At 42.1% G+C, this 14091-nt stretch overlaps 1 protein-coding gene and 2 long non-coding RNA genes across 4 annotated transcripts; all 3 read left to right on the top strand.

The window, feature by feature from the left end:
- Positions 1–9: 9 nt before the first annotated feature.
- Positions 10–823, top strand: LOC120787247. The gene is made up of 3 exons (XR_005706885.1): positions 10–433; positions 543–611; positions 721–823. It is a non-coding gene; the product is annotated as an uncharacterized LOC120787247 (long non-coding RNA).
- A 76-nt stretch (positions 824–899) lies between these two features.
- On the top strand, positions 900–3183 carry LOC120787246 (vegetative cell wall protein gp1-like). Of its 2 annotated transcripts, none has more exons than XM_040122916.1 (2): positions 900–1225; positions 1339–3183. In XM_040122916.1, the coding sequence occupies exon 2, from the start codon at positions 2270–2272 to the stop codon at positions 3047–3049; it is 780 nt and encodes a 259-aa protein (XP_039978850.1). In that variant the 5' UTR covers positions 900–1225; positions 1339–2269; the 3' UTR covers positions 3050–3183. Both variants share the same exon structure in this region, with proteins under 2 accessions (XP_039978850.1, XP_039978851.1).
- An 8526-nt stretch (positions 3184–11709) lies between these two features.
- LOC120787256 lies at positions 11710–13713 on the top strand. Its single transcript, XR_005706889.1, has 4 exons — positions 11710–11783; positions 11881–11888; positions 11977–12056; positions 12724–13713. It is a non-coding gene; the product is annotated as an uncharacterized LOC120787256 (long non-coding RNA).
- Positions 13714–14091: the final 378 nt, after the last annotated feature.

Here is a 14091-nt window from a genome sequence, read left to right as displayed (position 1 = left end):
AACAATATGTTGATATGCAATTAACGGCTGCTCGTGTCACCATCAACTGAGTTTGGACACCAAATTGTTTTATATATTATGTATGCATCATTTCAGAGTAGTGTTGGTCTTACACTTTATTATTTCCCTGGTTTCCTTGGAGACCTACCACAATGTGTGAGATGATGAGTTCACTTCTTGAATGGTTAGTATGTGACTCAACAATCAGAGGGGAACTTCAGACCTCACACACTCTACAGCCTGAACTCACTCTGTTCACTTGTGCCAGGAGGATCAAACTTGTTTGAGTTCTCTCAGGTCTATCGTCGAACTCATAGTAGTGACATTTTGGTTGTTGCTTTGACATTTTTGTTTGTTCTGTATTGTGACATACAGTAAGTAAATATCAATGGAGTTTCTTGAAGGAAGCAGAGGAATCTACAGACCCATCAAGGTATGTCAGAAAGTTTTTTTTTTAACTGGAGTTAGACTAAACATTTTCAGGTGTATTGTAAAAAAAAAGGCTAAAACTAATGAATAACTTTATCTCATTTCATTTAAAGGTGTTTGAAACAATCATATATGATCGGGCTCTGCAGCTCTGCTGGCATATAAAGAGTTACAAGTCCCAGGTAAGACCTACTATCCTCCCAAACCCACACCAGTAGAAAATGCCAGGTAAATCTGGATAAACTATGTCTTTTCATGCTTAAAAATGACGTATCTCCTTTACGTTTTTAGATTGCACTGGTGATGGAACTCCTCAAGCTTCAGCAGAAAAACCAGATCCCATCTCAGGTGACTGCTGAAGACATGATCGACCTCATTTTGGAGGAGAGCAAAAATGCTGAGAGAACGGTGAGTTGCTTAGACACAAACACGCAGTCCGTCACTAGACCTTGACCTCTGCTCCTGCCCCACCAATCTGTCCCTAATGAAATAAATTACAGTAAAGATAATGCTTGTGTTTTGTTTCTGGTTGAAGTCTTTGGGAGTTTGAACTGGAGGATTTTGATGAGGAAGATGCCAAGCCTCTTCTGATGCTGATAAAACTAGAGTCCCAAGAAGACTTAGTTTGGAATCAATTATTATTTTGATTTGACTCTTTAAATATGTCAGAGCTGCACTTCATATCTAATTTCTTGTTTCAGGTGTGGGCAGTGAACGTCAGCAATAAAATGAGGGACGTTGAGTTTGAAGCCCGAATGCTCCTCAAGTCCCCAGAGCCCCTACCTCCTAATTTTCAGTGAGTCTCCTTTGGCACGCGTTACTTATGAACGGTTGAAGTACAGTGGTTTTAATATTTCTGTGAAATTCTGACGGGTTTTAAAATGTCATTATATTGACTGTAACCCACAGACATCCTAAAGTCCTCAGCATGGCACAAGACTATGCCAAGATCCTGAGAGAGGAGCAGCAGGAGGCACCCTGCTCCAAAGTGCTCTGTCCCCAAGAGGTGGTGATGGAGATTGTTCCCAGAGTCCTGCAGGGCTTCTGGGTGCTTCCTCCTCGCCCCCTATTGAACATGCCTTCCGAGCAGCTCAGCAAACTGTCTGTACGGGTTGCAAAGGCCACTTTGGACAGTGTCTCCAATGTTCTCACCACTCTGGACTGTCAGGCCACCTTCTCCCGCTCCATCAGGGACGACATGGTCCTGTCTATCCTGACAGAGATCAGGCAGACGTACCCACACGATATCGTGGTGAACAGGATCAAGAGCTTCGCACCCGTGCTGCTCTGTAGAATTGTTGATGTGGTAACGGGAAAGATTTGTGAGATGTTTCAGCCCCAGAGTGCCGGCGCATTTGACACCCACTCTTGAACCTCCTGCCCCCCTTTCTGAGGAGAAGCCAACATCCAGTCTAGAGATAAACTCTGCTCTGGAACCAGCTTCTCTGGTACCTCCTGGTGAACCCACATCCGAGGTTCAGGCCAAGGAGGATGGACGTGGCAAACCCAGCCTGAAAAACGACCCCAAACCCTCTAGGGAGCCAGGCTCTGCTGTCAAACCACCTTCTCTGACAGCCCCCGTTGAACATGCGTACAAGGTACAGGCCAGGGGGGATTTAACTGAAAAACCCAGCCTTGAGAAGGACCCAAAACCCACCAGAGCAGCAGCTTCTGCCGTGGAAACAGCTTCTCTGACACCCCTGCTGAACCTGCATTCAAGGTTCAGGCTAGGGAGGATGTAATTGAAAAAGCAAGCCTTGAACAGGACGTAGAACCAACCAACGAACCAGACTCTGCTGCGGTTCCAGCTCCACTGACACGCTCTGCTGATCCTGCATCTATGATTAAGGTTCAGGCCAAGGAGGATGGATGTGGAAAACCCAGCCTTGAGAAGGACCCAAAAACCGCCAGAGCACCAGACTCTGCTGTGGAACCAGCTTCCCTGACAGCCCCCGCTGAACATGCATTCAATGTTCAGGCTAGGGAGGATGTTATGGAAAAAGCAAGCCTTGAACAGGATGTAGAACCAATCAAAGAACCAGACTCTGCTGCGGTTCCAGCTCCACTGACACGCTCTGCTGAACCTGTGTCTTTGACTCCAGTTCGGGCCAAGGAGGATGGATGTGGAAAACCCAGCCTTGAGAAGGACCCAAAACCCGCCAGAGCACCAGACTCTGCTCTGGAACCAGCTTCTCCGACTCCTCTGACGCCTCCTGCTCATCCTCTGGTCATTACAGCAGTGCAGGATGGCATGACCCCCAGCCTGGGTGAAACAAAAGAACCCACACCCAGTCCAGAGACAAACTCTGATGTATTGTCTCCTCCACCAGCCCCTCAGACAGCCTCTACTGAAACTCCTCCCATTACTAATGTCCAGGACAGGGAGAATAGAAATGAAAGGCCCGACCTGGAGGAGGACCAAAAGCCCACCAGAGAACCAGACTCCACAGTGGTTCAAGCTTCACCAGCTCCTCTGAGCCCTCCTCTTGACTTTGTGGTCGTTGGTATAGATCACTCAGAAGTCAACATGACTAAGGAGAAGAGAGCGATGGGCTTCCTCCGCTGGCTCCTTCAACCACTGTGCTGTTGCTTTGTAGCCACTGAAACAGAAACTGACTGATTATCCTGATGTATTAAATACATAAATTCAAATTCAAAATAAAATCACTTTGTTCACATATCTGTTTATAGAATGAACATTGTTTTGTTATGTGGAATATGTTTTCCTTCCCAATTTTATTTTCAGTCACTTGTTTTTCAGTAAATAAAACATTTTACATTTTAGCCCCAGTTTTTTTGTTGTTGTTTTTTGTCGTCTTAAGCACCATCTGCTGTGTGCAAATGCGCAAATACTGGTACAGAATATAATTTGAAAATGCAAAAGTATTACTCGGTAGTTACACAAAATGTTAACCATAATAAGTTAGCAGCAATAAATCACCCAGAAACAGGATTTTTTTCTAAAAAGTATGTGAAAAGGTAAGTGTGCACAATGTCTACATTTTTTTTGTTGTTTTTGTTGTTGCTTTTTTTGTAAGAGGATGTATTCAGAGCCTTTACTTTTGTAAATACAGTAATACCATAAAGCAAAAATACCCAATTACAAGTAAAGATGCTACATTCAAAACTTTGACTTAAGGAAATGAACAGTATTATCAGAAAAATGTACATTACATTAATACTATTACATTACATAGAATGTACTATTTTCCAGGAAATAACAATATAGTTTGGTACTAATTAAAACATTAATTGAAAGATATGAATAGAAGATAGGAATTATGAATTTTCTTTAAATAAAAGTTATATTCAAATCCAAAATAACTATTCGTTCAATATTCACTTGTCACTGGAAATTTAAGTCACCCTATGTGTTGAACTGTGTGCTTCCCAGCAGGCAATTTTCACTTTTTAGCATGTCCAGCGTACCTCCTGTACACTACAAGACTCTCTAGATCACACTGGCAGTTAGGAGATGTATCAACTGAAAACTGCCTCTATTTTAAAAATAGGGAGTATCTACTTACACGGGTCTTTTCAGGAAACTTCTTGGAAATTATTAGGAAATTGTAAAACAAAGTGTTTTCATAAAATAATTTTATAATGGTGCAGAAATGTCTGAAGACTGAAATAAAAGTACCTAAACTGTATTTAAGTAAAGTGTAATGTATTTAGATACTTTCCACCACTAAAGATGTTTTTTACAAATACAGGTTCCAAAATACAAAAGCAAAGATAACTCTTCCCCCCTTAACGCCAACGACCATTTTGCCATGAGCAAGGCACATTATGCAGCAGGCATTAAATTGCATTTTCACCAGGAAACTCCCAGATGTGACTGCGTTTAACTGAAGGTGATGCAGAAATTAAATTAAAAAACAGTTTATACAGTTTTAATAAGTCATGGCCTTTTTGGGCAGAGCCTCGTTAATTTGGTCATGTCTTCAAAGTTCCACCAGAGAGAGCCATCATATTGATTTTGTGCTTTGTTATAAACCACATCACGATGCTGTTGTTCCTCATTTTAGCCAGAGGTGGTCAGTAAAACACAATGCCTAAGCTTCAGTAGCCTCTTACAACAGGTGAGAGAGACACAGAGAAGGAAGGAGAAAAAGATTTCTGACATTTGCCTGGCAATGGCCGCAGTCCAGGCTGAACGTAATGGAAAGTGGACAGTCACATTTTGGGCTTGGGTTCACGTGAAGTCCAATAATGACGTCCATTTGTGCAGGAAGCTCCTTGTATGACACTGTGAGTTAGAAGCAGGTATGGGTTTTTATTAAAATACTTCAGCAATTTCTTGACAGGATGAGTTTAAAATACAGACAATAATATCGAGTGATTTGGTCAATAGATGTGGAGCTACTTGAATTTAACTACACTTTTGGAGAGAATAGCATGCCTAATGGCATTTCTTGAATTACAGTAATAAGATATTAACAAGCACTACATTTTATGGTAATGGCACAATGGAAAATGACAGAGAAAAACAAGCGAGAGTGAGAGTTCAGGGAAGGCCAGAAACAGAGAAACTGCTCAGGATTAGATTGCTGGAACCTAATGAGCCAAAGGAAGAAATGTTTGCATACATGATCTCCATGTTGAATTATGTTGTAGGGCTTCTCCCTTATCTCCAGTGTCATGAGTTTAGCACAAGCTGAAAACAAGTCAAATTGGGCCAAAGTAAGCACTGGATTGTTCTTCCTTTTTAAGTATTCCCGGGGTTACTTTCAAATGATCTTTAGAGACTTTGCTGAACAATTTTATGCTCTGCACTCCATTGAATACTCATGTAGAACTACAGAAGCTCATTAATATTAACAGCAGAAAAACACAAGTTTGAATTCTGTCGTTAGCCCAAAACTCCACCAATAAACAATATGTGTATAAAATGCCATTCTTATGAACTAATTTCTTTTGCACTGGAGAGAGCAAAGGTTAAAAAAGCCAAGGAAACAACTCTGTAGATGGTAGATTAAGCTATAGATGATAAATGTCTTCCGGCTCATAAAAGCAAGTCACTTTATGAATAGTCTCTCTAATGGAATACAATTTCTTCTGACTAAACTCTAAAACAAGGGGGTTGTCAGTTCCCTTTTGCCCTAGATGACGTTCTCAGACTGAGAGATAGCTGTTTTTAACAGCACTACTTGGAAAGCCAAGGAGTTTAAAATGTATATATACCTGCTACTCGGCTGTGACACATCACCCTTTCCTCTCCTATTCAGTAAACATTAGGAAGCAGGGGGCATGTAAGGCCAACAAGATCTTTTATAGCTCAATAAAGGAACAAGAAACTTGCTTTCTTGTTTTTTCCCTTCAGTACAAACAATGTGTCTCAAACTCTTAAGACAAACAAAAAGGAAAGCAAAAAAAGGTTTGAAACGCCCAAGTGCATTGAAAAATAGTTCCCAAAGCCTAGAAATTTGCTTTTAAATGTACAAAAAGTAAATTGTAAATTCTCCCTGATAAAAAACAAATGTTAGATCTCCAAGCAATAACAATTTTGTCTTTTGTTTTGTCTGTGAAATCCTCCTTTTTCAAAAATGGTCGGGTGAGACCACTTTCTGGATGTCCCAGTTGAGAGATACCGTCATGTGTGTCCCCAGGCAACAAGGTGTGAGCAAAGGTTCCAACCTAAATGCAAAGACACCAGCGACACACTCTGTAACAGTGAGTCACTCTAGTGACTCGCTTCATAATTTAACAAAAACAAAGACGATTGCAACAAACTTGTCAGGTGAAGGAGCCACCACCAACTGAAGAATTACAGAAGAAAAGAGTATTATGAGCAGAGGGTCAAGAGGACAGTAAAGAAAGTGAAAAATGGCAGAGCAAGAAAAAAATGTAACACTTGGTCCAACAGTCACACGACTGAGAGAATCATAGCAACAACTGGGTCTCCGAACAGACTCGGAGATGGCATCTGCTTCACTTGACCTGGCTTCTGCGTTGGTTACTGTGTCCAAGTGACACTTTGGTGTGGGAATTACAGTATCCCGCGATTGCTGTTTGTGAGTGTGATTCAGTATCCTAATGGTAGGACAATGAATGCTGTAAAGTAAACTAAGGTTAGCTTTATTCAGCAGACGTGTAACACTAAGTTACACAATCTAACTCATTGTCTAGCGGGGCCAGCTTTATTTTTCTCCTAATGTTCCCACTAATAGTAACCACATATATCGGCTGTCTTTGCTAGTCACTCAGTCGGGGTCTTTACTCCAGATGAAGTCATGTTTCCTTTCCTTTCCTGTCCGTTCCAGTACCCTGTACCGCTCGGACTTGCAGCCCAGCAGATTTGAATGCACCGGTGTCCTGTAATTACCACTTGTGGCCTCAAAGGCCATCGTTGCAGCTGCTCAGCAAAAGTTATCTAGTTATATAGACTTAATAAAATAATAATAATAAAACAAAGTTAAAATCCTACAGAACATGGCATAAGTGGGTAGGGAAGGAGAAGTCGGTGAGGGAGGGAAAAGTCAAATATGTAATAGTAATCCATTGAACAAAAGGAAGTAGAAACAAAAAATCGTTGAAGGCAAATAGCATAAATAATTAATGTTTAGCTAAATGACTAACAGAGTTTTTGAGGTACATGAAAAGAGTGTGGCACACAGTATACACACGTGCCACTATGTCTATGTTGGTAGGAGATTACTCTACCAACATACATACAGGTGCACCCTACAGGAACACAAATAGCAAGAGAAGTACAAATCCAAACCTGGTGCCCAAGGGAGCACAATGCCTCTTTGACCTATTTATCATTTTTGGATATGTAACCTCCCCGGAATTATTTTTGAGGTATTTCTGCAAAATCAGTTAGCAAAAATAACCAGAAAAGAAGTCTGAGAAAGCGTTCAAGCAAACTGTCTTCGGCCTTGAGGACAACCAAGTACTTACCCGTTTTAGGGAACTTTGGCCCTGCCTCTGTTCATGGTCACACCACTGCACCTTCCAGGGTTGTTTAGGGGATGAGTAAAATAGCCGGAGTGCAAAGTCACAAAAACAAAAGAAAAAAAACCCATACACACAGAATGTAATTTGAGAAGTGTTTGTTTTGTTAACATGCGAGAAATGTGTGTCAAGTTTTTTAAACCCCTACCTACACTTTTGCACAGTAGATTTGTGATGGACTTCACATTGATTTGTATAAAGAAATGATCAATAAATATGTCATACAAGAAGAAACTTTTTTAGTTTTCCGTCATCCTGTCACATCCTTTCCTCCACAGTCAATAATTACTCCTCAGGTCAGGTGGACCAATAAAGTAGACCTAGTTTTCTTTCAGAGAGGGACAAGCTATGATACGCCTTAGATACGCCTATGCGCGCGCACATACATCCACACACACACACACACACACACACACACACACATACACACACGCTATTAAGGCCCTTGGGAGCGAGGGGACCACAGACATTGTGGTGCCTTGGTCACTGTAGTCACCAAAGTGCCAGGGGACTTGTTGATCGTTCAGAGACAACTTTTTCACTTGCTCACACCCTGTATGCAGTGTGTCACTGCCACGATTAATATCTGAGGAAATAGTCATCCTGTACCAAAACAGGCCTCTTCTTTCCAGAGAGTTTTCCCTCTTTGGTGCTTTGGGTCTAAATATGGGAAAATTGCCTTTTTATTGTGCTCTTAAAGATCTGACTCCTTGAAGCTTAATAATAAATATTACCACACATGAGCTTATTTGAAAGCCCCAGCAGACTGCTGGCAAAATAAGTTGAGTATGATTTCTTGAACTTTTCTGTCAGTATTGAAAATTGGCCATCATGCTCCAGAGAGCAAATAGCAGATCTCATAGACTCGTGTCTGCACACATCCCTACGGATTGGCCTCGGTGCACGTCCGAACCCCGGAAAGACTTGGAGCATTTGACGCGACTTAAGTTGAGATGTGAATCTCTAACTAAAAGGGAAGGAGCTTGAGCTTTAGAGGATGAAAGAATAAGAGATGGTGAAGAGCTCTTGTTTGCAAAAGTGGATGCATTTACACTGACGATGTCTCTGCAACAACACTGATGTTCAACTGTGAAATTCAACTGCAGGAAGGAGGCATGAATAATAAGCTGCTTTTATAGTGTTTACATAATCAAAAGGTCTGAAGCTGAGTTGTCAGAGTTTACAGTAGTTCATAGGCCACAGTAGGGCTGTAATTGGCTATAACTGACCGTTCGCTCAGCCCTGCCCCCCTTAGTTACTGTCGCTATGCCTGAAATTGCAACGGTTGTTACACTTTTTCAGCTGGAGCTAGCTAGTTAGCTAATCAATCTAACGTTAGCTCCGTGAGTTGGTTGAAAATGCCATCTTGCTTGCTGACTTTTTAACGTTTCCAGTTGACTCATTTTGCAATGACAATCATGGAAAAGACTCTTGAACACATTTGATGGCTTCATACGTTATATCAATACTAAGAGACTGAGAGTAAAGCAGGTCCCGAGTAAAAAAATCACCTTCCTCATCAGTTGACGATCTATGTAGAAGGAAATCAATAAACAGCATTGTTCTTGTTTTGCAACAAGGAGCAAGTCTCATGCCCCACTTGACTCCTTAGGTTATGTTTATCTTTATGTCATTCATAAAGATCCATTACATTTGCCAAACAAACCGGTACCGTAAATCCTCATCCTGAAATCTTCTTCTCTTGTATTTCCAAGCAACACTATGTAGTGGTGACAACATTTTTTAAAACAAACATAAATGACGTGAGTAGATGTGTCACCCAGTGATACGTGACAATAACAATCAATCAATGAAATAATAAATCAAAATAGTCTAGAGATAAACTCTGCTCTGGAACCAGCTTCTCTGGTACCTCCTGCTGAACCCACATCCGAGGTTCAGGCCGAGGAGGATGGACGTGGAAAACCCTGGCTGAAGGACGACCCCAAACCCTCTAGGGAACCAGGCTCTGCTGTCAAACCAGCTTCTCTGAGAGCCCCCAAAGTGAAACAACGATATATGATCGTAAAAGAGGAACAAAATCTGTGTACCCACAGCTGTAATACTCACTAATTAACATGTTATGTCCTGTTTATGTATGTTTAACCCACACAAAAACCTGGATGGCTGGAGAGGCCCCGCTCCTAGCCAAGAAATAGTCTGGCACATACCAGTAGACCGTATCACCCAGAAACATCCATAAATAATGCACTTTTTACAGTATGGTGCTTAAACTATGCTCCTTTTCTTTGTTTGCATCCCTCACCAACTTGCAACCACCGTACATTCAATTAGCAGTTTTCCCCAATGTCTCTTTCCATTTTTCTCCCCGTCTGCCTCTTTCCTCGCCCTCTTTCCTCCCAGATCGGGAGTGGTATCGGGAGGACGATCCTAAAGGAGGAGATGAAAGCTAGATCTGGTTCCTATGACAACGACCCCTGGGGTAGGTCGAGGAATTCTCGTTGTGGGAGCAAGGAAACACTCAACACTACAGGCTACGGCACCACGGCGTACAACAACACTGTCAACGGCTGTAAGGATCCACCCTCTGCCCCCTTTGCATCTCCCTCTTTTGTCTCTTGTTCCTGGTGTTTCTGCAAGTTCAGGAACACCACCTCCAAATGTATTTCTGTGCAGCCATGTCCCTTCCAGTGTGATCACATATCATGCCACGGGGGCTTTTTATGAGCCTCGGCATAAACTGTCTTTGGGGTTTGGGGCTAGGGCAGTGAGGTTGCGGATGCAGGCTGGGTGGTTTATCCAGGTGGAAAGATGTTGGGATGGGAGAAGAGCTGCTGCCGAACCTGTGGTAGGCCAGCAGCAGCAGATGAGGCCTGTCATTGCTGTGAGGATATGTGATCACACTGAGTCTGAACATTTCAAGCTACAGAAAACAGAGTGTTAGACCAGGTGTGCAGCCATGCCAGATGTAATAAGCTGGACCTGAACCCACCAGAGCTGTTTCTGTTTGTAAGGGCCAAGCTTCACTGGTCGTGCAGCGTATTGGGAGAGTTATTTCAGCCCCTGACAATCAGACACCAGCCTGTCTTCAACTCTATCCAGCTAATCCCCCTTTAGGTACTTCCTTTCACTTCCTTGCCCCATCTCTTTCTCAATCTCCATCTTTTTTCTCCTTCTCCCTCTCCTGAAATCGCTCTCTGTATTCTACTCCATTAATTCTCTATCTATCCATCCATCTATCTGCGTATCTCACTCTCTCCCTCTCAGAGCTGGTGTCCCATACCCTGTTTTATTTATGAGCAGTAAGATCTCTCATTAAAGGCATTTCTCAGATGGGAGGGGACACAACTGAACCGGACTCTGTTGGCTACGGTTGAAAGGCAAGAAAAGGCTTGTAACCATACAAGCTGTGTAGTGCGATTAGATGGTGGAGCACGCGGTGTGTTTTTGCGCTGGTGTGATTGTATGTGATTGCTCGGCCTCTTTCTGCCTTATTGGCCCTTTGATGTTTCTTATTCCTCCCAGGGCTGGACGGGTACCCGACTCGCTCCTTTTCTGTTTCTTTGTTAAGCCTTTTAACCAGGCAGGTGGCTGACAAATCTCTTCAGCCATTTTCTGAATATTTTTCATGGAATCTAAACAAAATTTAGAGCGGGGCAGATTAAAAATGCTGCAGCATTTGTGTTTTTTGCAGTAAGGAAGAAGCCACGTAACTTCTTTATTTCACAGCTTCCCGATCTCAGTACAGCACCGTTAGTGGTAAGTTTATCATTTATATTTCATAAACATTCTATAGCTGTTTTTAAATGTATTTTTTTGAATGGAAGCTGGCATTAGTTCATCATGATTGATGGATTTGTGCTGGATTCAGTTACTTCACATCACAAAGCTCCAGTATGATGTGCACACATCTGGAACTTTGGGAACATTTTGGTTAGTCGTGAGCGCCATCTTCTGGCATAGACCTGCCACTGTTTTCTAATTTCATTGTGCCGAACTGCATGAAAATTGAAGCAACTGCTGGCTTGACCAAGGTGATATTTTACTACTGTTCTCTACATTTTAGATTTTGTTTTTTAAGTCCTCCTCACTACCTGGATATGGACGCAACGGCATCCAGAGGTTGAGACCACAGTGAGCGAGACATAACATGAAATGATTAGCTTTTTATTTTTACATACAGGCTTTGGACTTATTTCTGACTCATCTTTCACCTTTAAAATTGATTCTGTTTTGTTAGGCAGCTGAATAGTGTCCCCGTGGTTTTGATTCCGAGAGCTTACGTATTTATAAACAATATTTTAGTCTGAAAAATGTGTCCGGCTGTTCTTGTTTAACTCATTGTCCCCTTTTGCACCTGCAGCCTCAGAGTGCAGACTGCTACCAGTACCAGTACCAGTACCACAGTGGCAGTGAGGTCAACTGGGGAAGCAGAGGTCATTTCATATCAATTTAAAACACCTACGCCTTATTAGATTGAGGGAAATAATAAAATGCTTTTTCTTGATAATCTTTGTCTTTTTCTCCCAGCAGAGTACAAGGTAAGGTTTTACCACAATCGCTTATTACTTTCATCGTAAACATGTCTCTGAAGTCTGATAAAGCATGGCTGCCTCTCCTTCCCTGCAGATTTACCCCATGAAGCACTGATTGTCACCACCAGAGGGCGCAACAGGCTGCCCAAAGATGTAGACAGAGCCAGACTGGAGGTAAGTTATGAATGAGTCAGTAGGTTAACTGTGCTGGGAGGACAGGGGCCCTGGTCCAGTGAAACACTAATGAAATGGCCAAGGTTTTAGAGATACTAAGGTTATAAGTCTCCCCGCAGAACCACACCCACCAGAGAATACTGTGACACGCCACCAACCAAATTCTCTATTTTGAAAAAAATGCCCATTTCACTTTTTAACATTTATATTTTACATTGTGGTCTGTATGTACAGTAATTCTGGGTGAAAAGACTCAATTCTATTTTAATTTAATGTATATAAACATATGTAATATGCAGTGTTGGAAAAGTTTCTTGAAAATTGTAATCAACTCATTACACCAGTCTCAATGAAAAAGTCATTAATATTAACAGTAACTTTAGTAATTGCTCAGCACCAAAAGTAATGCGTAATTAATGGATTTCAATTTGCAATCCTTCTTTCTACTCATGACTTTAAAAAAGTAATCACATTACACTGACGCATTACATTGGTAATATGTGTGCAGTCGCTGAATGTTTACTTGTCTTTTTGCCGTTAAAAAATATTCTGGAGGATATGACCACGGTGTCCTCAGTGGTACCTACAGACCTGTTGAAAAGAAGAGCGTAATAGATGAACGTGAGACTTGACGTGATAACTGCACTTGGTCTCCCTTGGTTCTCAGCGTCACCTGTCCCCAGAGGAGTTGGTGTGACAGTGGAGGATTTTGACCGGCTGGCTCTGTGGAAGAGGAATGAGCTAAAGAAACAGGCCCGACTCTTTTAGTATTGTATGGACATCCGTGACTGTAGGAAGCAAAGAGAAAGGTAGGAAGACTTCCACTCAGTTTCACTGCCGTGGCCGAGAACCCGTTCTAGATCTCCTCATACGACCAACCAAATTCCGGTCACACCAGCGGGGACTTCTGGGAAGCCGAGGGGGAGGCCGCAGACACGTTACGCACAGATGGACTGACAAACTGTTACACGGTTGCCGGTGCAACTGTGGCCGTGTGCTGGAGTGGAGTGTATGTGACAGAGACTGTAGTACACTAGTGTTGTGCTTTTCTTAAGCCTGAAGGACGGAGGAAGGCATGACTGTGCCCGTATAGGACCACACGAGGGGATGTCTGTGACCAGAGCCGCAGTACTACAACACATTGAGGAGAATTTTGGCTTTGCCTTATTTGTGATGCTCTCTTAGTTATGAGTGTGCAGCACCAGCAATCTGAATGAGTAGAATGTAGATACAGTATATCATTTATGACACTTTATCAGTGTGAACGATGACCTGAGAAGAAGGAGTGTGTGAGCATACAGCATCGCTTTGCTTTGGATTCAAAGGGGGCATTTTGTTCACCTATTCCCCTGTATTTGCGCTTTCACATTGAATACCGTGTCCCTCTGGTTTACACTAATTGATACAGAAACAAACACAAGGCGATCTGAGGTGGACACAACTTTTTCAAATGTACGTGTGACCTGCATAGATGTGTGTGAAAATGAAAACCAAAGTGAGAATGCAAATATACAGATGAGCAGATCGGTTCCAGAACGAAACTCTAATCATTTTGTAGCGACAGAGATTATATTCACACACAACGAAATGCTTTGCAAGGTATTTGCCACACTGACAAAGATCCAGGGTTGTTGAAGACTCTACTTCCTTTGAATACTGTAATTTTGGATTTTGTCACTAAATGTTAAACTTCAAATCAAAATCAGTCTCCTCTCTTTTGTTCATAATCGAAAACCATCCATTTTTAATATAATTCCCTAAAGGATCAGAAGATCCGTACCACTCTCATGTCTGTGTGATAAATATGTAGCTGGACGGTGCCACGGGGAAACAGCTCGCCTGGCTTTGTCCAAAGGTCACTAGCCTCTCTGAAGCACATTTATGGCCAAGTTGGATCTGTTTATATATCACATTATATTCTGTAATATGTACAAAAGGTGTAAGTTTTGTGATAGATGGATAGATGAAAGCATAGAGCGCTGAAGATGAATCCATTAAAAGGTAAGTCCACGTTTCAATTCACGATATATTCAAG

Source organism: Xiphias gladius, unplaced genomic scaffold (assembly GCF_016859285.1).
Source record: "Xiphias gladius isolate SHS-SW01 ecotype Sanya breed wild unplaced genomic scaffold, ASM1685928v1 HiC_scaffold_1321, whole genome shotgun sequence".
NCBI classification, from domain to species: Eukaryota; Metazoa; Chordata; class Actinopteri; order Istiophoriformes; family Xiphiidae; genus Xiphias; species Xiphias gladius.
Note: the sequence above shows the minus strand (reverse complement) of the source record. Positions and strands in the feature narration are given on the sequence as shown.

What these genes read in the sequence shown, in the direction of transcription:
- LOC120787246 (XM_040122916.1), top strand. Translation starts at nt 2,270, where the DNA reads ATGATTAAGGTTCAGGCCAAGGAGGATGGATGTGGAAAACCCAGCCTT.